Raw genomic sequence first — 27354 nt, forward strand, 5'->3', positions numbered from 1 at the left:
CTTTTGGTTTCAGTGACTTTTGTGACAGTTTTCTAGTTATTTTGTTGGTTTTACGTTGCTTGGACGACGATTTTGGTGCTTTGAACAGGGGTGAGTCTTTATATCCAAGAGAGGAGCTTTAGTAATCAAAAATTAATTTATTTCAATGTCGGATAGAGCCATTTGGTGTTTTCATGTAATTAACTAAGAGGCTATTAATTAATTTTTATTGATTTTTTATTTATTAGTGACAGGGGACACTCATGAATATTAAGCGAATTTCTTGGGGCTAATTGAAATAGTGGACGGGGTGTGACTACATGTTTCTTTGTCTCCAGTCTTTATCAATGTTTTCTTGCAAAAATGTTGTCTTCATAAGTTCATGTCGATTTGTGGCCTCAGCAATATGCAAGAAACACGTAAAACGTGGGACGAAATTGAATTTCTCGACAGATAAAAGAGTATGCAAAATATGATCATTTTTAGTCAGTTCTTTTCTTTGTTACCCAAAGAATCCGCTTTAAGCCAGTCTGAATTACTAATTTAATTACTAATTATTTTAGTTTGCCGGTTTCAACAGTTCGATATACACTAATTAATGCCGAAATAAGTTATAATAGTAGCAATTTTATTTTATTAGTTCATTAACTAAAAATTAGGAATTTTCGGAGAATGCTGGAACAGTTTTAGAGTGGAAATCTTAAAAAACAGTAATAATGAAGCAGAAATTTTATCACAAAATGATAGATAATTGCAACACTGCAACTTTTTTTGGTGTTCCAGTTCTACCAATCTTGTGATAATGTGATAACAAAGTAGATAATATTTGGAATAAAAATGTCACTATTATTCTGCTGACACAATTAAGGCAGTAAAACAAATAATTTAGTTTGATTTTAGGCATTATTTTTTAAATAACTTTAAATACTTCGAATCTGACACTTCAATAACGATTAAATCAGCAAAATTGAAAAGTAGAAATGAGAGTAAAAGTTGGACACTTATTAAAATCTATTTGTTAACTAAAAGGTAACATTTTATCTATGAAATCCCGAGACTTTATGGTTCTTCATATTTTCAAAAACTAAGAGTCTAAAGTCAGGCTTAATTTCAGCCCTTTTAAGAAAAAAACTAAAAGAATTTATGTTATCATAAAAAATAGGCCTTCTGTGGGGGACTGCAGCTTAAACATAAAGATTAGAATAAAACGTTTTAGACTTCTCAAGACTAAAAATTTTGTCGAAAATTCCAAAAAATTAAACTTTGTTGGTGAAAATAGGTACTGAGGTTCAATCTTATTTACTAACTACAATCGGAAATTGCTACTAATTTTCCCTGAGAATAAACCCTTCACCCAGGTAAAAGTCCGATTGAATAAACCCGTCGGACGGCTAAAGTTCAACACATTTCCTAAAAAATATTAGGCCTAGAGTGACCGCGACGATGGTCAACTTGGCGACGGCTTACTCATCGGCACCCACTCAAGTTTTTTTTATAAAAAGTGAGTCTTCGGTGAGTGTCTATTCTTTTTGTCCGTTCAACCCTTTGAAGTTGGAATCCCTCCAGCATCAAACACGTGTTCTGATCGCTATCGCTATCAGATAATTGGAGTGTCGTTTATCCTCTAATTGCCAGGTTATTGGAATCGATAAAATCGGGATATTAAGTATAATTTCTACGCTGGATCCTCGAAATATCATCTAAACGTCTTAATTCTCACTATTTTATGTCTCGGATGATACATATCTAATTTTCTAAAAGTAAATAATGACTGCAAGGTCCGATGAAAAAAGTTTAATCGAAAAAAACAAGTAAGGATACTTAAAAACCACTAAAATAAATATCACATTAAGAGCAACCTAATGTAAATGAGACCCACAAAAAACCAGCCAGCTCTCTCGAAAGACCCCTTGTAGTTCTTGGTGAGAAGTTAATTTTGAGTAGGCTTTGACTAATTGGGGTGACTGAAATGTTGAATATAAACATTTTATTTTGGTAGCTCAATTTACACTTAATCCCAATTAAAGATCAAACTAATCATAACTTTGAACATTCTTCCGAGATTCTTAACTGGTTTTTCCATCGTAAATCCCTGGATTTAGAATTTATTCTTTAAAACAGTTACAACGACTGGTCCAGTTTAGGTGAATAACTTCTCGCCTAAAGAAATCAATGTAACAAACAATGTAGTGTTGTTTTAATAATATTTTGTTCGATAATTTATATTGTATGAAAGCTGGTTGTCGCCCACACCACGATATAAATTCTCTCCATACATTTCATAGACGGAAATGCTAAAATCTAATTTTCTTCTAATGCAGATGACGAGTTTAACATCTGCTGTTTCACAAGCGCATACGTAACAGGTGCGATAATGTAGAAATGCAAAATAAATAGGTACATGGAGAGTTTCAGGTTAATTTGAATACGTTCTGGGTTGATGAAAAGACATTAAAAGTGAGAGGAGCTTACATTTATTTAGGTTGGTTAAGTTGGTTGCATTAAGTTTTTGGTTTTAGAAACGTAAAATTTGATGATTGTTTACCAATTTTATCTGTTAATAAAAATCTAAAAACATAAATTTATCATTTCCACAATATCGAGTGACAGCTGTCATAAATTACGAAAAAGTTTACAAGTTCAAACGTTACTTACAGCCAATTGGTAAAATATCAAAGGTCCAGACCGCAATATTTTCTCAGAAATTTGTTTTTTTAACTCAAAATTCACTAATTCACAAATTTTTAAACGATCCATGGAATTTAAAAAATTGCAAGTCGCAAGAGTCCAGCGCACTATGAACAATCTAAGTAAAATGACAATAAAATTGAGAAAACTATAAAATCTGTTCATTTTCATAAAATTTCTGCTTCATAAGATAAATAGTTCAATGAAAATATCTTGTTGTAGATTAAGGCCTTAAGGCTCCAGTTGTGTCAATTTGTGTGCCCTTTTGGAGTTGGATGACCTTCGAAAATAATAAAGGTACACTAATTAAGTAAGGTTACAACAAAATTTATTGAAACAGATTTGAATTTACATTAATTTTCAGTTTTTTGAAAGAATGTGATACTACCAACCTATTTTCCTACTGATGAAATTTTCCTAAATGAGTGGATAATATTTCAAATTCACACCAAAAGAATAGATACTATTGTGGACACAGCATCTTGGACAGAAATGTCATTTGATTGTCATAATTTCTAAACCGGGCTTTACAGAGGACGTTTGTTCATAACCAAAGTTTTAATTTTTGACTCAATTGTCATTTTGACATTTTAGCAATAATAAAACCACTCGGCGACGCTTCAATTGTTATTGGTGACATACGGCAGAAAAACGTTTTCAAAATTGGTTGACTTCTATATTAACGTCAATAATAATGACAATAAAGCTAGGATTACATCGAGATTTTTTGAAATGACAGGAAAGTACTGTCCAAAATTCAGTGTCCACCATAGTATCTATTGATTTATTATGGCCGACACACAAAATTTTGTGTTTAATACGTCTGGAAAATGTTTTGAAAATGCTCGGAAATTAAAATCCTCGCCTTCCTAGCTCGGATTGCAACACTTTCCTTGCATTTCCGAAAGAACATTTTCCAGTCTAGTGAAACAAATAATAATTTATAACTTGGCATCGAAACAGGACTACCATTAGCTAAACTAAAGTGCTTCTAAGGGATCAATTCTAATTCAGTGCCGCAAATCGGTTAGGCAGCTATCAAATGCAAAATAAAATTAAGCACAGGGCGCTAAAGAATGGTCGAGCGTCAATATTTTTTAAAACATGCGGACAAGTAGTTAACGAAACGACTTGCAGCATTTCATTCTTGTTGTGTTAACCGATTAAGCAAGATTTAACTCCAAAATTGGGTAAAAGTATGGTAATCCATGGTAACCACGATTTGCGTTAACGCAAAATCGAATTAGAATTAGGCCCTAACTCAAAAACTGCAAGTTCCGATACAAAAATCATCTTCTTTCTTTTAGATGAAAGTGCGAGCGTTCTGGGACACCCGTATAAGTCAAATTGAGCAAAAAATAAGTAGGGGAGAGGGGGGCATAGTGGGGTACCGGGGCATAGCGGGGCAACACTGCTGCTGCTCAAATCAAACGCCGTGAAAAAAGTCGAATAGCATGTTTGGTTTGGTTGTCAGTTGACAGTTGACCATGTGTGTTTTATAAAACAAAGTATGAAAACCTATATGTTTTATAAAACAAAATGTGAAAGTCGGTATTTTGGTAAAATGTAGTGGCTAAATATGATGAACCTACTCATCTATGTGCAATAAGGGTTGATGACTAAGTAATTTTAAAATGTTACTTTTTCTAAGTAAGTACACAGTTATTCAAAAATTTGATTGTCCCATAGGGTACCCCACTTTACCCCTATATGCGGGGCAAATCCCATTTTACAAAATAATGCTCACATGTCGTAAGTTCTTTATTGTAATCAAAAAAAGTACAACAAAAATCATTCGCAATACATTAGTCTATGATATTTAGCAAAAAATTTTTCTTAATTCTTATTATTTTAAGATGCGTGACTAATTGATTGTTAAGTTCCCCACTATGCCCCCCTCTCCCCTACTAATTACCAAATATCCGTTTTATATACGGAATGTCTTCTAAAGTTTAATATTATTCGAAGAAGGATAAAAAATTAATAACCAATCCCGAAAGCTTATTTGAGAAGTGGAGTAAAAGTTTATCCCAGTTTCCTAGGTAACGAGAGTGTAATGTTTAACTGACCAATGGATGATAGGATGTGTCCATAGTTACCAATTTTCAAATTCTGTTTAACTTTGGGATTGGCTACCGTTTTTTCGTCTTATCTCGATTATCTTTTGAGCTAAAAAATTTTAGTTTCAAAATTATGGTTTAAAATTATTGCCTCCATAAGCCCTTTTTCTCTGGGGCGCGAGTTCAGGGACTATTTTACAAACATACGTACTTCACATTTATTAAAAGTTTGTTATTTGAATCATTTGAAGAACTTTGAGACGAACTGAGTGATTTTGAAACTTTTCTAAAAGATTTAGGGCCGGTTTACACAATAATTTATTTAAAATTAAACTCGCAACTAATTTGACGATTGCTGACATTTGATTGTCAAAAAAACGATCACATATTAATGTAACTAATTTAATTTACGTATTTAATCGAAATTAAACCGTCCCCTAGATTTTTGAATGTTTTAAGATTTTTGAAATTAGCAATTTTTATAATTTAAAGTTTCCAAGATATCTAAGTTACAGAATTTAAACGGTTTGAAGTATTTTTCTGTGACTGTTTTTCATAAACTTTTTACAGGAAATTTTTACTGGTTTTGTAATAGATAAGTTAAAATACCAAGAAGTATTTACGAAAGAGTAGATACAAGGGAAAAGCTGGAAACTTGAGAACCTAACATTTTGAATCTCACAGTCTAATAAAAAAATGAAAGCCTGACAATTTTAAGAATTTTGTAAACATAGAAACTTTAAAGAAAGTCTAAAAAGTGTATGGAAACCTGAAAAAAATCTTTGTAAAACTGGGAAGGCCTGAGCTATTTCGTAATATTTCAAATTAATTTAAAAGCAAAGTTCTGAAAGTGTTCGGGTCGGTTTACACAACAATTTATTTGAATTAAAGTTAATCGCAACTAATTTAATGATTGCTGACATTTGTTTGGCGGAAAAACGATCACAGGTCATTTTAACATGTCATATTTAATTTAGCTTTTTTAAACTGGCTCTAAAAATGTTAAAAAAATTCTCGGAATGAAAATGTTAGAACTAAGAAGCAAAAATGTTCACACCTTCAATAATTGAGGAGCTGCTCAGATAAAACAATATTTTAAAAATCTAAAAGATGTAGGTACATTTTAGGTCCTTAAATTCCTAGAAAAAAACAAACCTAGATATTTAAATTCTCAACTCCAAAGTCCTTAGAGCCGAGATTTTAACAATTTTTAAAACCATATAACGAAAATTAATGTGATGAGCCTATGCAAAATTGCTACTTTTAACTGCACGTTTTATTATCACTCTGTATAATGTAAAAAGTCTAACAAGCATGATCAAGTTAACAAAACATTGTTTGCAATAGCCTTCTCAAACATTCCGATTATGTGCCATTGATAGATACTTGTTTAATTATAGTGAAAACCGCTCGGAAAATGCATTTTTCATGCAATAGGGATTTAAAATTTAAATAGACCTTGTTTAAAACTGATAATGCCGAGTTCCATATACGGCAATCTCGCCTGCATTGATAACTAAATAAGACCTACACACTTCTTCTTTGCCGTTTGTCACAAGACTAGTTTTTGTAGCAGATGAACACAACAGCAATTATAAAATGGAAACATTGGCGGTAACAAGTGGTACTGTCTCAATTAATTTTTTACCATCTGGTTGTGAACCTTTTTAGGTGTGTCACGAGTCTTTTTATATGGTCGATAGTGGTCAGCGCTTTTGTTTTTGCCGATGGTTTTTTCCCAAACAGTGTCGCCGACGTAAAATCAAAAATTCTCGTCAACATGATACTTAATTGAAATGGATTGTGGTTTTTGCTCGAATTACTGAGTTATTTAACGGGATTTTTCGAGCTCTGATCGGGCGATTAGATTAGTGCCTACGCAAAGATTTCTAACAGTATTGAACTGTTAATGCTAATTTAAACTAACACCTTTGAGTGACAGGAATAAATTCTGATCACTTAGCTTCTAATGTGACTACAATTAAAACCGTTTTATTGTTTGCACAGTTGCGTAATTTATTAGAATTTTCTTCTCTCGTTTTATGTCAAAATCGAGACAGCTCACCATAAATTTCGACGGTTGAAACACGCAATCCACGCATTTTTATGAGCCAAAGCATAAAGTCGATATATTCAGGGACTCAATTTAATTTATACATCGAAACTGGTTCTCCGCTTTTTGTTAACACTTTTATTCAAAATTTTTACGAACTGGGGCAATTAATTATTATTTTCACCTGCAATTCTCTCAACTCTGACTCGCAGTAATTAAAACTAATTTACATTCAATTAACGTGCTTTCAGATTTGACCATTAACTAATCTTGAGATCGACTCAAACTCAAGTATTCTTTTACAGAAATGAAATTAGTCATAATAGAAGTGCTGTTGCTTCACAGACATCTCGAGTGAGCTTAATTAAATGGTACAGAGCGGTTTAATCGCTGTGGAGTCTTGTCGGCTTCGATCAAGGAAACTGAAACATCTTCGAGCATCGGACGACATGAACTCGACCGGTCGATACAATTAAAATAAATAAAATTTACCTTTTCAAAATAATTGTCTCAGTGTCCGGAATGTACCTAAAAGAATCTCAAAAAATAAACCAAATTTTCTAATTCTGGCTCTTGGATAGTTTCTCGATATTCTTTCAATTAATTAAATAATTTAGAGAGCCCTTTTGGTAAGTTTCTGTGGAATATCAAATGCAATACGTTTATCACTTCTTATAACTCATGGCTTCCTGCACTAATTTAATTGCCTTTAATTAAGCAGTAATTTAATATTATAATTAACGTGTGAAATAGAATGTCTTAAGTGTTGGGCTCTGTTATCGATTCCAGTTACAGAATCAGAAGAACATTTTCTCATATTTTTGACAAGTTTTGTAGACTAAAAACGTAATAAAAAAAATGTATGGAATGAAATTTTGACTGTTTTGACACATTTTGATAGTTTAATCATATTAGATCTTCCTTAAATTTCGAAATTTCCATTTTCTGATTCTTCAGTACACAATTATTTAAATAAAACTTCAGCCAAAAGAATATTTCTGAGCTTGTATTAACTGTATCAGCTGCTTCTTGCAATCCTCGCACTCATAAAAATACTTCTTACTGGGGTAAACTCTGATAAAATCGCTACAAGTTTAAGAAATCATTGACCTGCTGACCGCTATAATACAATTTCCGCTCTATCAAAAATCTCGATCTTTCTCATTGTTAGTTTTCCCAAATTTTTCCTCACTTTTCCTTGCAATGGAAATGTAAACAATGATGTCATAAATCATTATTACATCAAAAAAACCTTGCGAATTTCCACGCTATGCTTCACGGGCGATTTATTTGCAAATCAAAAATGTGGATCTGGTGGAAAACGTGCGAAGTGTGACAAGTGAGAAAATTAATTATAATTTATGGCCTTATTAGTATTAGCAAAGGTATAATCGTTATCACCAATTAAATTAACAGCAGATTAAGTTGTGCGAACTGGTAATTTCACGTCGAGAGACTGTAATTTAGAATCTTAGGCGTGTCATCTCTTCAGCTACCACACTTCTAATAATACCCTTCGGAGCCTAAAAAAACTCACTCCAAGAAGTTCTACCTGAGATCGTTATCTCCTCAGCCACGCGCCTCTCAATTTATAGTTGCAATTTGCCAAAAACTCGGACACGGAATGTGTTCTGGCCGAATGGACCGAGGTCCGGCGCCCAGCAAAAAGGACCATGACTTGTCCCTGATGCATTTTATTGCAAATTTACTGTCTCGTACCTAGAAAAACACTTTGGACTTAATTGAATTCGCTCGTAGAGTATACTTTTCAATCAGCCAGTGTGTGCCATGAAATAAACATAAATCCTTTGTTTAATTATATCTATAAAATTTTCTCTGATGCAGAATTCTGTTTATATTACTGCATCAAAAAATACAGATGCATTTCAAAACACGCCGATTTTATTGGGATCATTAAAAGGGGAATGTTTGCTTTGCAGGAAATTAAAGAAATGGAGTGTGCGATTTGTAGAGTGCTCTCTTCTTCGGTTGTTACACTCAGGCTTGGAGGAAATAGATAATAAAGTAATCAGGAAAATGACAGGTGACAAATAAACAGACACCTTAACATAGAGCAGGTACTTTCAGTTACGCTGGAGGTAAAATTGCCATTTCCTGTTATTCTTCTAAAAGTGGGAAGTATTTTTCAAAACTCACTAAATCCAATTTTGACTGACAGTGGGTTTGATGTGACTTTGAGATTATTCTGGGTAAATCTAACAATGTGTATATTTTATTCAGTGAAAAACCTCTTGCTTAAACATTAGGTTACCTTATTACGGCAAAATAGTTGAAGGAAATTTGAAGAAAATTGAATATATTATCGTTTTTTCTAAACGCTTATAAAAATTTATTAAATGGATTTATCATTTTTGGCATTGGTTTCGACTCGACTTGTCTAATTCAATTTGATGTACTTAAATTAAGCTACTAAAGCCCAGTTTGCAAAAACTACATTAAATTTATTTATAATTCAGATTTAACACTGTTTTTCCGCTAATTAAAGAACAGCAGTCTTCAAATTAATTGCAAGATTAACTTAATATCAATTAAGTTACTGTGTAAACTGGCCGTTGGAGTTTTAAGTAGGTACTAATTAAAACAAGTGAGGTAATTCATCCTAAGTTGGACTAATTGTGCAATTAGCTCTAAAACAAAATGATATGATTAACAATTACATTTTTATAAATCATTTACTTAGTCTAAACCGTAATTAAATTAACTAACAAATCTAAAATAATATTTTTTCTCCAAACGTCACAAAAAGTCACTATTTTTTAGCTCTTTTTAGACAGTAAAGTTGGCAATTTTGTTATAAGCAATGAAAAGCGCTCGTTGACATGGAAACACTTATCTGCCTAGGCAGAAAAAGTACTTTTTGTGTCGGTTACTATTTGAGACTACATTTTGTATAGCACTTGCACGATCTTAATTTTGAAACCCTTTGTCATCAATGATTTGCTACTGCAATTTAACTGCTCGCTCGACAAAAGTATCACTTTTCTGCCGTATAACAAAACCTACTATTAGAAAGGCCTAGCGCAAGTTGAACTAAAACATAATTAGACTTTTGTGGATGACATCTGACTTTGTAGTTCAATTATTACAGTATTGACTAGCATAACATTAAACAAATAATTCGTACTAAACTTGGAATAAATGAACTAATTCATGTTGAATGGAACTAATTGAAACTTGTAAAATCACGACGTTAACTAACCAGACTAACTTAATTTGCACTTATAAATCCGGCAAATAAAATTACTAATCTAACTAATTTAGACAAAATTGAACTAGCGGAAATTTTATTTGATAGCAAATATCGGAACAGTATAAGAAATAGACTTTGACTAAAGTTAGTCTAATTAAAATTAGGCTAAGCCAGAACGAAAAAAGAATTACGAGTATACCTAAGTTAGACTAAATTATATTTTTGTGAGAATAGTCAAACTTTGGTGCAAATACCTAAAGTGGTTTATTGTCTAATTAGTGAAAATTTATTAGTTTTTAGAGTCATCTCGAAAAATATTCCGCTTTCAGCTCTAAAATGTTTGCGTTGTTAAAAATATCATGACATTAAATTTCCTTTCCTCTGGCCTTAAGTATCGTTAAGTCAAATTCTTCTTTTCAATTAAACCATAAATAAAATTTATGCAACATCTCATCAGTTTTAATGGCAGTTTAGTAGCTCCCTTTTTAGCATAATAAACTCATAATATTAAATCTAATCATAATTAGTAGTTAACACAATACTGTTAGAATAATCAACAATAAATTATGTGATTTTGAATGTAAATTATGTAAGTAGTATCTATAATGAATGCAAACACTACAATAAATTGCATTTGAGATATAACACACGATACTACGTCCATTCATAGTTTTGTCGAACAAAAGATCAATATTTGACTTTTTGCTAAACGCCCCAGCTGTGTCTTGTCAGTGTGAATGTATACTTCCGGTCAGATACCTGTCACATTTATCCAGGTATCTTTTACAGAGTAGGCGCCAGTTATACTGACAGCCCACTGTTTTCTTTCAAGAGATAGTAAAGATAAGATTATTACCGGGCGAGATCCGTACCTTTTAGCACTAATCCGCAACTACCCCTAGACATAAAAAACAACTTTCCTCGTTTTTACCATAAATCAACATTCTCCATTTTATTTATTAAGCAGATTCCATCAGACTTCGCCCTTTATGCTACAATATTTAATTCACTTAGAAGTTCAAGATGGCGCATTCGGCCATTTATGGTGCGTGCAATGTATACCGAGTCACGACATTCAGCTATAACAATACGTTATCCCTTCCGGCCGTGTTATATAAAATCAACTTATTTAGTCCCACTTGTGTACGAAACGCATTGGATGAGGGTTGGGCTTGCTGGGTGCTACCCCTGCAATTAGAGAGATTGCAGAGGGGTAGTTTAATTAAATTACGACTAGTTTTCGAAATTTCAGAATCGAGCATTCTAAATTGAAACCACCGGCGCCTGTCTAATGTGACATAAAACGATCGGGGCGCAGTCTTACGAAATCAAAGTGGGCACCGCCGTGTCACAACGCCACAGAAAAGTCGTCCCTAACCAACAAGGACACAAGACCAGCACACCCATCAAAGCAGCTCTTGAAGCACTTATGGAGTGTTTTATAGAGTCCTCTATAATACACCGCCGCCTGTGATATAGTTCAACCGCGCCTATGACAAGCGCGCCTACTTGGTGCATTTTTGAATTGCACATTTCCTTGAGTCACACTGTATAAAAACGAACGAAATATTGATGGCCTTCTCAGAAGCGGGGTTTAAAATTACCAACCATAACGGCCAGTAGCCGGTAATTAATGACGCTGGCCACAAGCCAATAATAAAATTTCTCAGAGTCTCCAATTTATTTAATTGCGTCTATAACTCACTACGCCTTTTGGATTCATAGTCGAATATGATGTAATTAAAGTATCGATGGCTTGTGATACACCCTAATTGATACGAGGTTCGCTTTAATCTAGCCGTCAATTGGTAATTTATGTGTGATGAGGTAATTAAAATATCGATAATTTCTTATGAAAGAAAGTCCGACTGTTGAGGATATAGACAGCGGTAATCCTAATTGATACAATTCCAAAGTGGAGATGCGATGACAGGTCGGCAGAGTGGAGCCGGCCTCAGAAAGGGTTTCTGTGTAGTGTCGCGCCGGCCATCTCCCCTCTTGCACCTCGACCATGGTGTACCATCGGTTCGAGACAACACGATGTTGGACAATTGGACCGAGATGACTTAACTTTACACACATTGTTGCTGGTATCGAGGAAGCATCACTAGCCTTTTTACAATTCGAATCTTATCGGGATTTTCGAACCATGACATTTCAATAAAAATTTCCTACGATACCAACTTTACGACATTCTAATTCCGTGGATTGAAAAACCACCCATCAGCGAATTTCAGTCCATGAATGAAGCTCGGTTTCTACCTGGCGAGCACGAATCTAGAGCTATAAATCTAAAATTAGACAAATTGTGCCGACAGACCAAAACAATTTACTGCCAAAATAAAATTTTTAATTGTTCGTAAGAATTCTGATTGTCGTCGGTCACATTTCGATCGAAGTCATCCATCGTGTTGGCGCCCAGATACCGGCAATACCAGCACGTCCGCGACTAATGGGACAACACACACATATACTCTTGGAATGACATCATTTTCTCATCAAACCCCTATAAAAATAAAATTGTCCGTGGCCAGTCAAAACAGGCGCCAGGTAAAATTCGGTCGGTACTGCAAGAAAATAAAGTAAGATCTGTACTAAAACAGCAATTCCATATGTCAGGGGTGTGACAAAATGACAACATTTTTTTAATTTATTTACGATTAAGAGCCTTTTCAAGCAGAAGTACACTGTTATCAGGTAGGTTAAAGTGCTGCAAATTATCTAAATAAAATTTGTTAAGTTACGATTGCAGAACGTAGAGCAGCAAATTAATTTGTGGTGTCACGGGTGGGACGCGTACAAATTAAATTTATTGTTTTTAATAACATTTTTCTATATTTCTGCGAATCACAAAAGTCAGATTCCTTCTCCTTTAGTACACAAATATATGAACTATAGGCACACATTTTAAGCCTCTTTGCAATTAGAATAACCAATTCAATTGTGCACTGTATTTTTTAGAAAACTGTAGCGGACGTGACAAAGCAAAACTTGATAAATAAACGTTGCTAAAAATGAAAGTAATGTAGCAGAAAGACTAATTTTATTAATGCTTGTAACATTTTGAACAAAGTAAGTTATATTTTACACAGGCGAAAGCGCCCACAGCCCCCAGTTTCGGTTTCACAAATTGGTCGAGTTTACTTATATCCGCTAGACATACCTACATCCACCCTAAACTAACTTCTTTATTTGGACAAAATATGAGATATTACTCAGAAAAAAAAAGTGAAGTTAGCAAAAAATTTAATTAAAATAGATGAACGAAAGTGTAGTTAAAAGAAGGTGGTTATTTAAAGTATCAAGAAGCAAACAAATCCACCATTTATGGCTTTGGTTAATTTAAGATTGATATATTCCATTTTTAACAAAATTATGTTTCTGCAAGATGTCTTAAGCTTTATCTAGACATATCTTCAGCTAGGTGTGTAATGTAAATCAACGCTGATGAAATGAGAACGAATTGCTAAAGCTACTTAAAGTGAAACGCTTCAGTATCATTGTTTGAGTCCTGTCAGTACTTATCAAATAATACAGTCCATAGATAACGACCTAACATTATGCTAATTTTCATTATCTAAATTAAACAGAATCATTTCCATGATAATTTATGTCGAGCTTCCAGAATCCGCATTTCGTAATGTGGTAATGTAAACGATCATATTATGCAGCGTTTGCCACATTAATTCACACTCATCAAATCACTCTAATTAGAATAAAATTATCTTGTAAAAATCATAACAATTTTTCCTTCGCTCCAGACACATGGGCGTATAATTAATGGTGGCAATTTTTCACGACCCTTGTGACATCTGTCTTAGACACACGTGTCGAGTAGGACATCTGATCTAATAGGTCATTAGTAAAAAAGAGCAGACGCCCTTTGGTTTCACACAGGGCAGACTAAAAATCGCCAAATTGAAAGGATCAGAGTTGGGAAATTTTACGATGAAAAATTCGAGCATAATTAATTAGGCGCGAGTGTCATATTTTTTTCCTGACAATTTGTTCCTGTTTTAGCTTGGTTATCTATGCCGCAATTTATCTTTTCCAGCTTTATCTTGCCACAATGTTTATTTGGAAAGAGCTGGATTCTGGTTTTTACCTATGAAAACACGATTTTAGTATAAACGTGGTGTCGTTGAAATAAGGGGGGGCTCCAAAATTTCTGATTTTGACATCTCGCTTATTTTTTTGAGTAAACTTAAGTTATTATACATCAGTGTACGCAGAATTTTCCCCAGATTCCAAATCTGAGATTTAAATTCACATCCGACAACAAATAACTGAGTTATGGCCGATCAAAGTTTCGGAAAGTTGATTTTCATTTTTCCTCATTTTTCGTAATTTTTAAAGTTAAATATCTCGGAAACTATTTGAGATATTGAGATGCGGTTTGAGCCATTCTTTTTCTCGGCTCATTTTACGTTAGAAGATGTTCTCAAAAGTCCGAAATTCGATAGTTGATTTTTTGCGAAAAAAAATTGCGACTCAAACGATAAAAATTTTTAATTTTTTTTATTTTTGGCCATAACTCGTAAACTATTTTTCCGATAGATCTCAAATTTGGCCACTAGATAGATTTTGAGCTCCTCTTTCGACTGATGTATAATTTAATACCATTAATAGTCGTTTTCATTTTGAAAACATTGATTGAAATTCACCCTAAAATGACGTTTTCAAAACAGTTTTTAACCGATGCCTCGTTTATTTATTAAGCAAACTCAATAAATTTGGGCTCATTTTACGCAGAATTTCACGCTGAATCCAAAAACATGATAATTTTCAATTTTTGTCAACAAATAACTGAGTTATGGCTCTTTGAATTTTTGGGTTGTCGCCAGAGGGCCAAATTTTTGAAGGTTCAAAACAATTTGTGCTCGATATTTCGGAAATTATTACAGATATTGAGATGCGGTTTGCGCCATCGTTTTTCTCGCAATTTTCTACATAAGAAAAAGTTCTTTGATTTTTCTACAGTCAAAATTTGCAAATTTTCGTAAAAATTTATGACTAAAACTATGCCAAATTTCTGATATCGATATCTCGCTTATTTTTAAGAGTAATCTTAAGTTATTATACATCAGTGTACGCAGAATTTTCCGCGGATTCCAAATCTGGGATTTAAATTTACATCCGACAACAAATAACTGAGTTATGGCCGATCAAATTTTCGGAAAGTTGATTTTCATTTTTCCTCATTTTTCGTAAATTTTAAAGTTAAATATCTCGGAAACTGTTTGAGATATTGAGATGCGGTTTGTACCATTCTTTTTCTCGGCTCATTTTACGTTAGAAAATGTTATCAAAAGCCCAAAATTCGATAGTCGATTTTTGGCAAAAAAAAATTCCGACTCAATCGATGAAAATTTTTCAATTTTTTTAATAATGGTCATAACTCGTAAACTATTCGTTCGATTGATCTCAAATTTGACCGGTAGATAGATTTCGAGCTCCTCTTTCGACTGATGTGTAATTCAAAGCTATTTAACGTCGTTTTCATTTTGAAAAAATTGATTGAAAATCACCCTAAAATGACGTCTTCAAAACAGTTTTTGGCCAATGCCTTGTTTATTTATTAAGGAAACTCAACAAATCTGGGCTCATTTTACGCAGAATGTCACGCTGAATCCAAAAACATGAGAATTTTCAATTTACATCAACAAAGAACTGAGTTATAGTCGTTTGAACTTTTGGGTTGTCGCCAGAGGGCCAAATTTTTGAAAGTTACAAACAATTTGTGCTTGGCTACTCCTCATCCGTAAACATCAACGATTAGCCCGCAAAACCTGTATTTTTGGTACTTGTAACAAAAACGGCTATTTTAGGCATTTTACAATTACAACCAAACATTTTAACTAAAATGTCTTTACATTTTAAAAATAATTTATAAAAACTACAAAACTGAAATGCCTGCAGACAAAGTTGCGCAAAAATGTCGTGGATATTTATCCAAATTGCTCTACATTCCAATTTAAAACAAACCAGACATCTGCTTCCAACGTACGAGTTTAAAAATAAATATTTGCTATGATCCGTTCGATTTTTTTATAATTTCTACAACAATTCCAGTACACCATAATTTCAAAATATTGACTTTCTTTCCCCGACCAATCCGCCTCCGTCTATCCATAGATCTTTTAGATTAGGTAATTTGTGATGCTGGCCAACTCAATTATCTCCATGTTCATCGTAATGGAGCTTGCTGGTTCTGTGGTGATGGAGAGTCCGGAATCTCATGGTCTTGGACCGGATCGCGAGGCGGAGCCAACCGAGTAATAACCCGTGGATAGTATATGTGACGTCATTATCACAATGGCTGATCATCAGATATATTTATAATATGTACAACACTATACTAATTTATACAGAGTGATACAGGCGTTGACAAAAAAATTGACTGGCCGGACATAAGTCCAGAGTTGCCCTTACGCGTATGTCCACCCTTTTTCGGAATAATTAGCGTACCCACTAGGATGTAAAAGGCAAGTGTTTTTATCACAAAGCGATAAGACTACCGACATGAAAGTGGTGATAACAGATATGTATTTCCATTGTGTGTATTCAATGCTGGTGATAACAAGACATAAATAACTAATCAGTAATGTTGTTATTATAGTGATAACGCCGCCATTTCAAACGAAATATTGATAAGACCCGCCTTCTTTCCCTTGTGACAAAAAATATGCAGGCTTTTCGTTGTTGTGTTTATTCATTAATATTCATTTTACAATGGGCTAGATTAGGGACATATTTTAGCTGAAAGTCGTGATGTAGTAATGAGAACGAACGCCTGTTTTGTACTTTGATATAATTAGAGTTTGGCTGGACAGGTAATTTTGGGGATTATCTTATCGTCCTTCATTAGGTCGACTTGTTATCCTAGACATGTGCTTTTTAAAGTGCAGCTTGCAGATTAAGAAAAGTAGAATAGTCTAGGGCAAATATCGCCACCGTTGGTTGGGTGGTTTATCTAAGAAATGCACATAACCGACGAGTGCTTCAGGATAAGAGTGATAAGTGTTTTATATTTGTTACGAAGAATTAGACCTACCTGAAGGGGGCAGTTCTAAGTATTAGTCACTTTTAAGCTGGGAAATCAGACGAATGCATCGAGTTGCAAACTTCTTTAAAACTCTATGTTCAACTTTCGGCTGTATAATCAGATTTCTGGAAGTCACGAATATTTTTTAACATTGAAATCCACTTTTATACTTCCTGATTTATTATGTTAAAGAAGTTAGAAATGTCATATCGTGGGTGACCAATCTTAATATTCTGAACTTTTGCAGTGAATACAAGACATCTACGCCTAAAGTAATAAATTAGAAAATCGCGTTTAGAAGTCTCAGCGACACGTCAATATAGTAACATTATTCTACCTCAAGCATTGCAGGGCTACCAACACAAACACCTCTTTTTTTACTTTACTTTCTTTGACGAATGGTGATGGTACCTCCGCCTTCTATAACTCAACCTATGCCAACTAAAAGTTTTACAAACATGTCTAGCTAACCTCGCACACATGTTATAAAAAGACCGCCGTTTAAAGGGATGTAATTATTGGTGGTGAAGGCTATGTTAGTAAATTCCAAGCAAGACACTCTAGATTTAGGAGTCGGAAGGTGCTATTCATGGCCTAATACGATGTCAGGAATGTTACGGGTCACATTACTGGCACACGATCGCTGACAGATATTTACACCACCTTTGATATATGGAAGTATCGAAATTTTTCAAAACAAAAACAGTAACTTCCTCAATCCCCATGGAAATTTATGTAAAATTTATTTAAAGTACGGTGGAATAATAAAAAATCATGTGCTTTGAATGATGAGTTAAGTCAGTTAAACGGTGGCATATCGTAAAGAATGTGATAGTGTTATCTGCACAATTAGTGTAAGTTAAATACATTCAAAATAGATAAAATTGTTATATCTTATCGACAACGAGACCCACGCATTTAGCTACACAATTCTTTATCGGGACTTTGCGAAAACAGTTGGATTTCATGACATATTTAATTCATTATGACGGCCACGAGTGACAAGTCGGGCAAAAGTCATATTGCGGGCAAAAAAGAGCAAGTATAAACGCCGGAATCTAGAAAAAGTACCAAACTGTAATTATTTAATAGCTATATCTGCCCTCTTTATACTGATTATAGTGATAATTTTTCTGTAACATTAAACCTACATAAATAAAACTAGATATAAATCAAGCTAGAAGCATTAACTCGATTTTAATGCAGGAAACGCATAACTTTTAAGACTATAATTACAGTAGGATAAAGTGTAGATAAATATCTAGTTGGAAAATTTTACAAGTGCATAAATAATTCTGTTATTGTCATGAGCGTTGTTTGTTTATTATTTTATCTGTACACATGTAATACACGCATTTGTGAAAACCAATATTAATCTTATAGATTAGAACGATAATAAATTAGTAAGACGGGGAATTTTGACAAAGAAAAACAATGCTGCCACCTTTATTTGGTTTAGTTACCAAACTAAAAACTGGGTCAATCAAGTGGGTGATGACGTCACACCAGGGTGATTTTTGCAAATCAGCTTCCCACCTATGCTATCGTGGCTAGTTGTTTAGAAAATGATTATTTGTAGTCCTGTTTTTAGTATCAGTCAGTTTTTATCCCCCCTGATCTTTAAATTTTGGACAATTTTTAAAAACATTAAACAACACTAACCTCACTTTTTCGAGGCTCTAGGGACTGCAGAACCGCCGTGAACGTATGAGAGTGGGGGTGTCTCTATTGCCACAAACTCCACAAACACAAAACAAAACAATTACAAAGTAAAAACACCACAAATTTATGTTTTTCGCACTTTCAAAACGACAACAAAACAGTTGCGCATGACTAACGTGAAGTTTGCACGGAAAGTGGCCAATCAGCGACGAGATTGTTTCGCGGGCTATTTGAATGGAATTGGTGCATGTATGTAAATTAGTCGGTCTGTTTTTAGAAACAGGCCAATATTCGGCCTCTTAAGATTCCGATTGCCGCCACATCAGAGTTATAAACAAGCGAGTGTTCTGATAAGATGACGGCGGCGTAAATCAGAAAGATTGCGAAGAAGAGTGGTCTGGTGCGAGTTCCTGGAAATGCTCACTTTGTGCAGCACATCTCAAAATCCAGCTCGCGACTGCACTAATGACTTTCAGCGGTACAACCCTACCCAACCTTCGTAAAATACCACAAATACTTTGCTATACACCAAAACACTTCAACGTTCTAAATTACGACGCCTCTAATGGACGAAGATTTATTTTATTTCCCTCTAATGTATCGTATATTCATGACTGCTAATAAATTACCGAGGCTCTTCTTTACAAATTAATAGATTACCGGAAGCTCATTACTGATCAATCTTTGCAGATGAGCAGAAAATAGCCTTTGCTACCTTCAACCATGTTCCATTCAAGCGGAGGCGGTGGAGGTTACAGCGACGGCAACGCGGGGTTCCACCAACACCTTCAACAGTCTCCTGTTTACGTCCCCAGTAGCCGAGCGGTACCTCAGTATCCATCACCTGCTGGTGGACACTTCGGAGCAGCTGCTCACCAGACCAGTTGGGCACACGCTGGAGGCTCCTACGGGGAGATGGCAGCTCCTGCAGCACACACTTTGGGGACGTCGCCCCACGCCGGGGCGCTGTCAGCAGGGCAGTTTTACGCACAGAACATGATGATGAGCTCATGGAGGGCCTACGACGGAGCGGGCTTCCAGAGGACGTCGCCTTATGGTAAGAAAAATTGCGAAATAGGCAACCAAAAATACACAACATTTTTGATTTTGGTTCATTGCAGTGTTACCAACTAAATTATGCAAACAACGGCTATAAACATGGAACAGGTTTAGCAACTTCGTTTTGGAATGTCTCTAAAAACTGTTAAATTTTCTATCGTTTCTTTATTTGAGATGAGACTTGGTACTCTATAAGTGTAGGTATAACTTTTATGACGCTGATGGAGTCACTCAGTTTTACGCCCATAGAGTCGTACCATTTCAAGGTTTTTCCATAATTAAATTAACTGAAGCTGTAAATTTTGAGGTAATGACGCTTGAGAAATTTCGCAAAGTTGTGGGCAGTTCTGCAAATAAACAGAGCGAGATAATTGGCTTTACGAGCGTCGGTTCTCACAGAGACGCCACTCTGTTATTTAAAGCTTGCATTAGGATATGATTGTGATAAGACGCATCAGTATAAATCAAGTTCAAAGCTTTGGGCGTTTCCTGAGCGCAGATCTGGAAAATAATCTTTACCACTTGAGTCGGCTAAGCTGCCGCAACTTTTAGAGAACACTCTGGGGCTTAACACCTCAAGAGATAAGATAATGAATATTACGCATATGCGTGAATTTAGGAATTAAGACGCCTTCCAATTTGTGATTTACGACTCCGTGGACAATATAGGATAATATCTCATTCTAGAGTATAGTAGTACCTGCATGTTGATAATTTATTTGCGTAATATAAATAATCTTTACAACCGTTTTTATAGTTTTCACTTACAATATTGTTTTGATAAGACAACCAGTAAAATATACGCGTTGTCGTACAGTTGGTACACCTGATTTAGTCTATCGGTATAGAGTCATCGAACGTTTTCTTTTTCTCCAGACGGTGCGATGGAGTTCCAGTTCGGCGAAGGCCGCGAATGCGTGAACTGCGGCGCCATCTCCACCCCTCTCTGGCGTCGCGACGGCACCGGCCACTACCTCTGCAACGCTTGCGGTCTCTACCACAAAATGAACGGGATGAACCGCCCTTTAATCAAACCCTCGAAGCGACTGGTAAGCCCAAAAGCCCTCAAACTCCTTCTCTGAATTGATGATAGGATTTCTCGTTTCAGACGGCAACCAGACGACTAGGTCTCTGTTGTACCAACTGCGGTACCCGTACAACGACGCTCTGGCGTCGCAACAACGACGGAGAGCCCGTTTGTAACGCCTGCGGTTTATACTTTAAACTCCACGGTGTGAACCGGCCTTTAGCTATGAGGAAGGATGGAATTCAAACACGCAAACGCAAACCGAAGAAACCCGTTGGTGGGGAGAGAGATGACAGTGGCTCCGCCTCCGTTGAAGGTAAGAAACGCCCAGTTTATCTGATTGGTTGGAGGGGAAGGAAAGGGGAATTATGATAATGAGATGTCACGCAGCTACGCACTTTTTCGTTGTTATGGTGTCCTGGTAAAGCGCAAAGAGATGTGGCATAATAATAACGATTTTTTTTGTATGTTTTTTAGTTTACACGCGCGCCGATTTTATCATCGCGTTCACTTACGACGCTTGAGACAAAAAGTACGATTTTTAAATAACTCGACGGTTTTATGTAACCAGCTTTGTGTGATTGATGTGCTACAATATTAGTACATTTAATCATGATTAATATTTATAACAACCCACGCAAATGAAAGAGTTACAATTATGTTTTGCAGATTGAAATAGGAGAAAAAGCGGAATTAATTTATTTTAATGACGGAGCTGACGAGACGAAAAGTGAAGTTGTTGATATCTGATTTGCATAACATGATAATTTTTGCTATAAATATGTATAGTGGCTTGATTTAGTTTTGCAAAAGCTTATAAACTGCATAATTAAAATGAGATAGTTGATTGAGCCAAGAGAAAACACAAAATTTGTATTTTTTTCTTGCTAAAATCACTATAACTGCAAAACCAATTGTCGTAACAATCTGAAAAAATTCAAGGACATGTTGGAAATGATTAGGAATAAAATTAAATAAGTTCCACTGATCTTGAAAAACGCACTTTAAAAATATCTGACTTGAAGGAGAAATATTAAACTCAAAAATTTTCTGCGATTCTAAAATTTTTTTTATTTGTAGTATATATACAGGGTGGCCCATCTAAGACTTTCGGGCTCAATATCTTTGTCATTTATGAACGGATTTTTCTAAAATTTAAAATATAATTTCTTGAATAGGTAAGGATGATGTGACTTTACCAGCGTCATCCTTGTCTTAAAAATGTTAATTTTACTTGTCTTATTTTAAATTTTAATTACTTAAGATTTATGTCATTTTATAAAACAGCAATAATTATCCGAGTGTGCCAAAACTCAACCGTCTAGCTAGTCAAGTTGCCGAGAAAAAGAGAAAAAAGACCCTCAACATTTCCAAAAGATGCAAAATCATAGTCGGCTATGAAAAAAATAATTTCCCACGCCCAATTTTGGACATCCCTGCGTTCGGTCTGTCAATAATCGCTGACGTCAGTGACGTTCTTGACATTTGTAATATTTGTTATTTGAGGTTATGTTTACTTTTGAGCATGATGATGAAAATCATTGATTTAAACTTGCGCAGAACGATTTATCTCGATCTTTTGAAATTGGAAACTAATCACAATGCATCAGGCAACGTTTTGGTGCAAAAAATTCGTAGGCACAAGAAAATGTAAGTAAAAAACTTGTTGAAAGTTGGTCGTCACCAGAAAAATGATTGCAGAATGATTCGCTATGAGGTGCAACTAGAATTCACGACTTCTTTAGAAATGTCACTGGTTTATTGGATATGGAAATTCAGTGACACTTATGCAGTGAAGCGATTTGACTCATTTATGATTGCATTTACGTTAAAACAGTTATTTCAATTATGATGGAGACAGAATTAGATGATTTCATCCTTTTTCAGCAAACCTCTTTACTGCGCCTATAAAATGTATGGTACTAGATAGTTTTAACATTTTTCTTTTGTTTATAATGTCATTAATCCAAAGTAGTTTGAGGTCGAAGCTCCAATATGTGAACTGCCGTAGTCAAGAAGTCAAAATTGGTTCATAATACGTATGAAATCTAGGACGTAGTGCTGCTATCGAAAAATGCTGGTGCAGAATTGAGCTATGTGCCATTTGTGCGCACTAGCTTGTACCTACATGAGTGTTTGAATCACTTGGTTCACAAGTGAATGTCGGTAAAGTTGGTATGCAAAAGTAACGAAGAATGCTGTATCGTTGAGTGGCCCAGCACCTACAAGACTAACGACAAAGACAAGTTTACCCATGTCAAAACGGAGTTTTATGGTATTTAGTGGCTATGCAACTAATAAATTCGTATGTTTCAATTATGATTTGTAGAAACTAGGTCGAATCGACAAATGTAGGTTCAATTGTGCAGACTTTTAAGACCGCCATGCTAAAAGGTGTTACCAAGAAAGTCCAAATTGGCCGTACAGTACCATTAATATTCCGTTTCGAAAGATTGGCTAATGCAACTTCGAATAGGAAACCAACTAATGATACCACGACGTATAAGTAATATGGAAATCAGATACATGTACTTACCTACAACTACGCGGTTTTGGATCACCAAAAACGCATGATAGTGAGTTACATTTTCTAAGGTCATTGCAAATTGTAGGAAAACACTGTTTACATCTGATATTTCAGATTCGTGCTTTCGAACTGAATATGGTACATGATGTTGCGAGTTGTATTTGTTGCTTCAACAAACCTTGCGAACTACCTAACGATCTAGGGCCACTATACCCCCTCTATTATGATATGGAAAATGTGCTTGCACGGTATCACGACGATTTCTCACTAAGATAGAATAACGAGTCAAAAAAATAGTGCAAGAACAAAATGACAATGGACATCATCTATACCTACGTTCCAATGAAAATTGCACACATGATATTTCTAACAAAGTATCGTCGGTCGACTCTTTCTATGGGATTATTTTTTTAAACGACCATTTAACTTTAGAGCATTGTAACATTCATTAATAACTTGGACGAGTGAAAAAAAGACGAACAAGACTGAAAGCAACACACTAAAAATGATGCAGTACTTCAACACGGACTGTTACTTTAAATGTTGAACCTGTTCTTTCTCATTGAACCGCCAAAAGATGCAAATATGAAAGGGACTTTCATTAACACCCTATCGTACTCTGTTGCAAGCATTAAGAACGATTGCAGAACGTCCTGGACGGTGTTGTTGACCACCATGAACGACATGCCACTTGGATTCTTCTAACATGAGTGGATATGTTTGACGGACAGTAACCAAGCTGCTAAAAGTGCGAAACCCTGCTTGTTGATGAATTCGATGAAGAGTCGCCGCAACACTATATGGTAAGTGTTCAGCGAAGGAAAATGACTAGTACCATCGAAGCAATTGTTCCAGTTGAAAGCGACAAGCGATTTGCTTGGCTCAAGGGACCGCAAATTCAATCATCACCATCCCAGAACATATCCAAAAACTTATGCTGCCCCTAATTGTTTGTGTCTATTTCGTTACCAGAAAGTTCAAGAAATGAGTTGATAGTAAAAAAGAAAAAGCCAAGTCTCACCGCCAACAAGCAAAATGGCAGTGACCAAACGCAATATTCCAGCATTATTTGCATTTCTTATAAATGTTCAAAGTACAGAGTACAGTGTAAATATCTGATACATTTGTAAATTTTTGTACATTCGTTCATTACTATTGTAGAAAATATGGTGTTACATTGCTATAATTGTCACTGGTATAGTTTATTCACTGTTAAAACTTAGTAACCTACAATAAAATACCTTGTAACAAATTATTTGTTAATCAAAGTCAAGTAGTTTCTTGAAAAAGGACGAAATCTTGTGATCATCTAATTCTGTCTCCATCATAACTGAAATGACTGTTTTTATGCAATCATAAATGAGTCATATGGCTTTACTGTATACGTGTCACTGAATTTCCATTTCTAATAAACCTGTGACAATGCTAAAGGAGTCGTGAATACTTGTTGCACCTCATAGCGAACCATTCTGCAATCATTTTTCTGGTGACGACCAACTTTCAACAAGTTTTTCGCTCACATTTCCTTGTGCCTACGAAATTTTCGCACTAAAACGCTGTCTGATGCATTGTGATTAGTTTTCAATTTCAAAAGATCGAGATAAATCGTTCTGCGCAAGTTGAAATCAATGATATTCAACATCATGCTCAAAAGTAAACATAACCTCAAATGAGAAATAACACAAATGGCGAGAAACGATGCGCGGTCCAATGCATTGTGATTAGTTACAAAAGATCGGGACAACAGTTCGTGAATGTGCAAGTTTAAATCAATCGTATTCATCATAATGCTCAAAAATAAACATAACCTCAAATAAATGTCACAAATGTCAAGAACGTCAACAAGTCAGGGATGTCCAAAATCTAAACTCGCTGTAGAAGTCGATTGTTTCATAGGCGACTATCAGTTTGTATCTTTTGGAAATGTTGAGGTTCTTTTTTGTCTTTTTCTCGGCAACTTGACTTGCTAGACGGTTGATTTTTGGCACACGCGTATAATTATTGCTGTTTTATAAAATGACATAACTCTTCACTAATTAAAATTTAAAATAAGACAAGTAAAATTAACATTTTTAAGACAAGGATGGCGTTGATAATGTCACATCAATCCTTACCTATTCAAGAAATTATATTTTAAATTTTAGAAAAATCCGTTTATAAATGACAAAGATATTGAGCCCGAAAGTCTTAGATGGGCCACCCTGTATATATCTTTTTAATTTAATCAAGTTTTAATTTTATATCTACGATCGCTCTTAATTATTTTTTATTTTTTTATTTTTTTATTTTTTAACTGGTACCGTTTGAGCGCCTGTAATTCGAAAACCAATCGCTAGAAAAATACGAAAAAAAAACAAGAATCTATAGGAAGAACGCAGCTTTAAACCGCGCCGATCCGTCTAGCGATTGAAGAACCAATTTTTAACTAAATCGCCAACGACTGTTTTCTTCCCGGCGCCTCCACCAAATTTCACCCCCAACTTTTCCATTTTCCAGAAACCAAATCGTCGATAGTCCACCAACCGTCTCAGCAACATTCGTCCCAATCTCAACAGCCCCAAAATCACCACAACCATCAAGTCGAGAAGTCATCTCCCGTCGAGCGGCCGTATTTAGGCCAAACCTCCCTTTTGCCCGCCACCAGTACAAGTGCCATTAAAAGCGAGCCAGGATACGAGTACAGTTGTATACAGAACCAACCATCGTATCCGTACCAACAAATTTTCGGGTTTGGTGGTGCGACCAACAGCGGAGACGTCGCTTACCATCACCAACACCACGTCACGGCGGCGGCGAAGTTGATGGCTTCGTCTTAGTGCGAGGTAAATGAAACCAAAGGTTGAATTTTATTCGGTTTTCGTGATGATCAAGATCCAAGTTGTAGGAACGCGTTTGTGTATTTATTTGTGATTGTAGAGTAGTTTGTATTTATTAATTTTATAAAAACTGTTTAAATTATTGTAAGCTAGGTTACGAAAGAAATGACCGCGTTTCGTGCAATTTTAGCGACGTTTATTTAAAATTGTCATGTGTTCTTATTCATGCTCATATTGAGCTACAAGACTATCGTAGGAATAAAAGATTTAGTTGTTACACGCTGTATATATTTACCATTGTGGTACGCCGTACTAAACATTTAACAAAATTTGTAGCATGCACTTGTCTTTGTAAATATGTGCAGTCATTTAATGTTAGTAACGTGTGATTCACAAAATTTTTATTTAGGGTAGGCTTTGACAAAAGAAATTTGACAGTAGTTTGACATTTGTCATTTGATTTTCTCTTATTTGCACCTCGTAATGTTACATATTTTCATTAAAAAATTGAGGTTATATCAAAAACAAAATTTCACGGCCTACCCTAGCCAAAAATTTTGTGGCTCACATGTAATAAAATGTACATATTAGTTTCTTCATGTATCGGTAGAATCTGTAATAAACATGTGACACAAACTTCCGGTTTTTAAATAGTCGAAATAACAGTTTCTATAGGAACAGACCCGATCACTGGCTTGAAAAGTAAAGAGTGCAGCACCGCCGCTGAAGGAGCGAAAAGCACGGGCAGCGTCGCTAAAATCGTTGCAACTCTCCGCCGGTCCAAGACACTCCGAAGAGCCAAACCATCCAACGACCTCATCATCAAATTCTGAGTCAACGCCGCTTGCTCCACGTTCTCCAAAAGATCGCTTCTGCACAACAAAACATTCTCCACCAGTTCTAAATCAACAGAGTCCAACTTCAGCTCTTTTACTCTCTTCACTGTGTTTTCCACCCCCGGAAAAACGCCGGTATCTGACGGCCAGTATGCGGCTCGCAGTAGGAATAGAGGCGCCCATAAATTCGCGAGGATGCAGTTTTGGGAAAAACGCGTCAAGAGACCGAAGCCTGAGTTGCATCGGGCTTGCTTTATGGCAACGAGGAGGATTTGGGCGGCTAGTTCGTGAGTGGGGTTCGTTTCAGGAGGGAGAAGTGAAGGGGTGAAAATGTCGCAAAAGTCGGATTTTTTCGTTTTCGGTTTTCTAGGGCCTCGTTCTTCTTGGACGG

The 27354-nt window shown here is 35.3% G+C and overlaps 2 protein-coding genes and 1 long non-coding RNA gene across 4 annotated transcripts in view; 2 read left to right on the plus strand and 1 right to left on the minus strand.

The window, feature by feature from the left end:
- On the plus strand, nucleotides 1-26764 carry LOC148175525 (GATA-binding factor A-like). Of its 2 annotated transcripts, none has more exons than XM_088037132.1 (5): nucleotides 1-90; nucleotides 19389-19755; nucleotides 20634-20806; nucleotides 20851-21100; nucleotides 25808-26764. In XM_088037132.1, exons 2-5 carry the CDS (start codon nucleotides 19422-19424, stop codon nucleotides 26125-26127), a joined length of 1077 nt encoding a protein of 358 aa, XP_087893258.1. In that variant the 5' UTR covers nucleotides 1-90; nucleotides 19389-19421; the 3' UTR covers nucleotides 26128-26764. The 2 variants fall into 2 exon arrangements, with proteins under 2 accessions (XP_087893258.1, XP_087893259.1); XM_088037133.1 differs by having other exon boundaries at nucleotides 20866-21100.
- Nucleotides 23807-24330, plus strand: LOC148175526 (uncharacterized). Its single transcript, XR_015770207.1, has 2 exons — nucleotides 23807-24114; nucleotides 24167-24330. It is a non-coding gene; the product is annotated as an uncharacterized LOC148175526 (long non-coding RNA).
- The window catches only part of Hr83 (nuclear hormone receptor 83), a 4063-nt gene continuing 3219 nt past the window's right edge, over nucleotides 26511-27354 (minus strand). Inside the window, exon 7 of the mRNA XM_088036988.1 lies at nucleotides 26511-27354. Coding sequence (XP_087893114.1) covers nucleotides 26774-27354 — 581 coding nt within the window. The 3' untranslated portion in view covers nucleotides 26511-26773.

Source organism: Gnatocerus cornutus, chromosome 5 (genome assembly GCF_029298725.1).
Source record: "Gnatocerus cornutus isolate USDA-ARS CGAHR chromosome 5, icGnaCorn1.1, whole genome shotgun sequence".
Taxonomy (NCBI): domain Eukaryota; kingdom Metazoa; phylum Arthropoda; class Insecta; order Coleoptera; family Tenebrionidae; genus Gnatocerus; species Gnatocerus cornutus.

What these genes read in the sequence shown, in the direction of transcription:
- LOC148175525 (XM_088037132.1), top strand. Translation starts at nt 19,422, where the DNA reads ATGTTCCATTCAAGCGGAGGCGGTGGAGGTTACAGCGACGGCAACGCG. An exon ending in CCAGAGGACGTCGCCTTATG is followed by an intron (nt 19,756 to 20,633) that starts GTAAGAAAAATT and finishes CTTTTTCTCCAG; the next exon opens with ACGGTGCGATGGAGTTCCAG. An exon ending in TCAAACCCTCGAAGCGACTG is followed by an intron (nt 20,807 to 20,850) that starts GTAAGCCCAAAA and finishes AATTGATGATAG; the next exon opens with GATTTCTCGTTTCAGACGGC.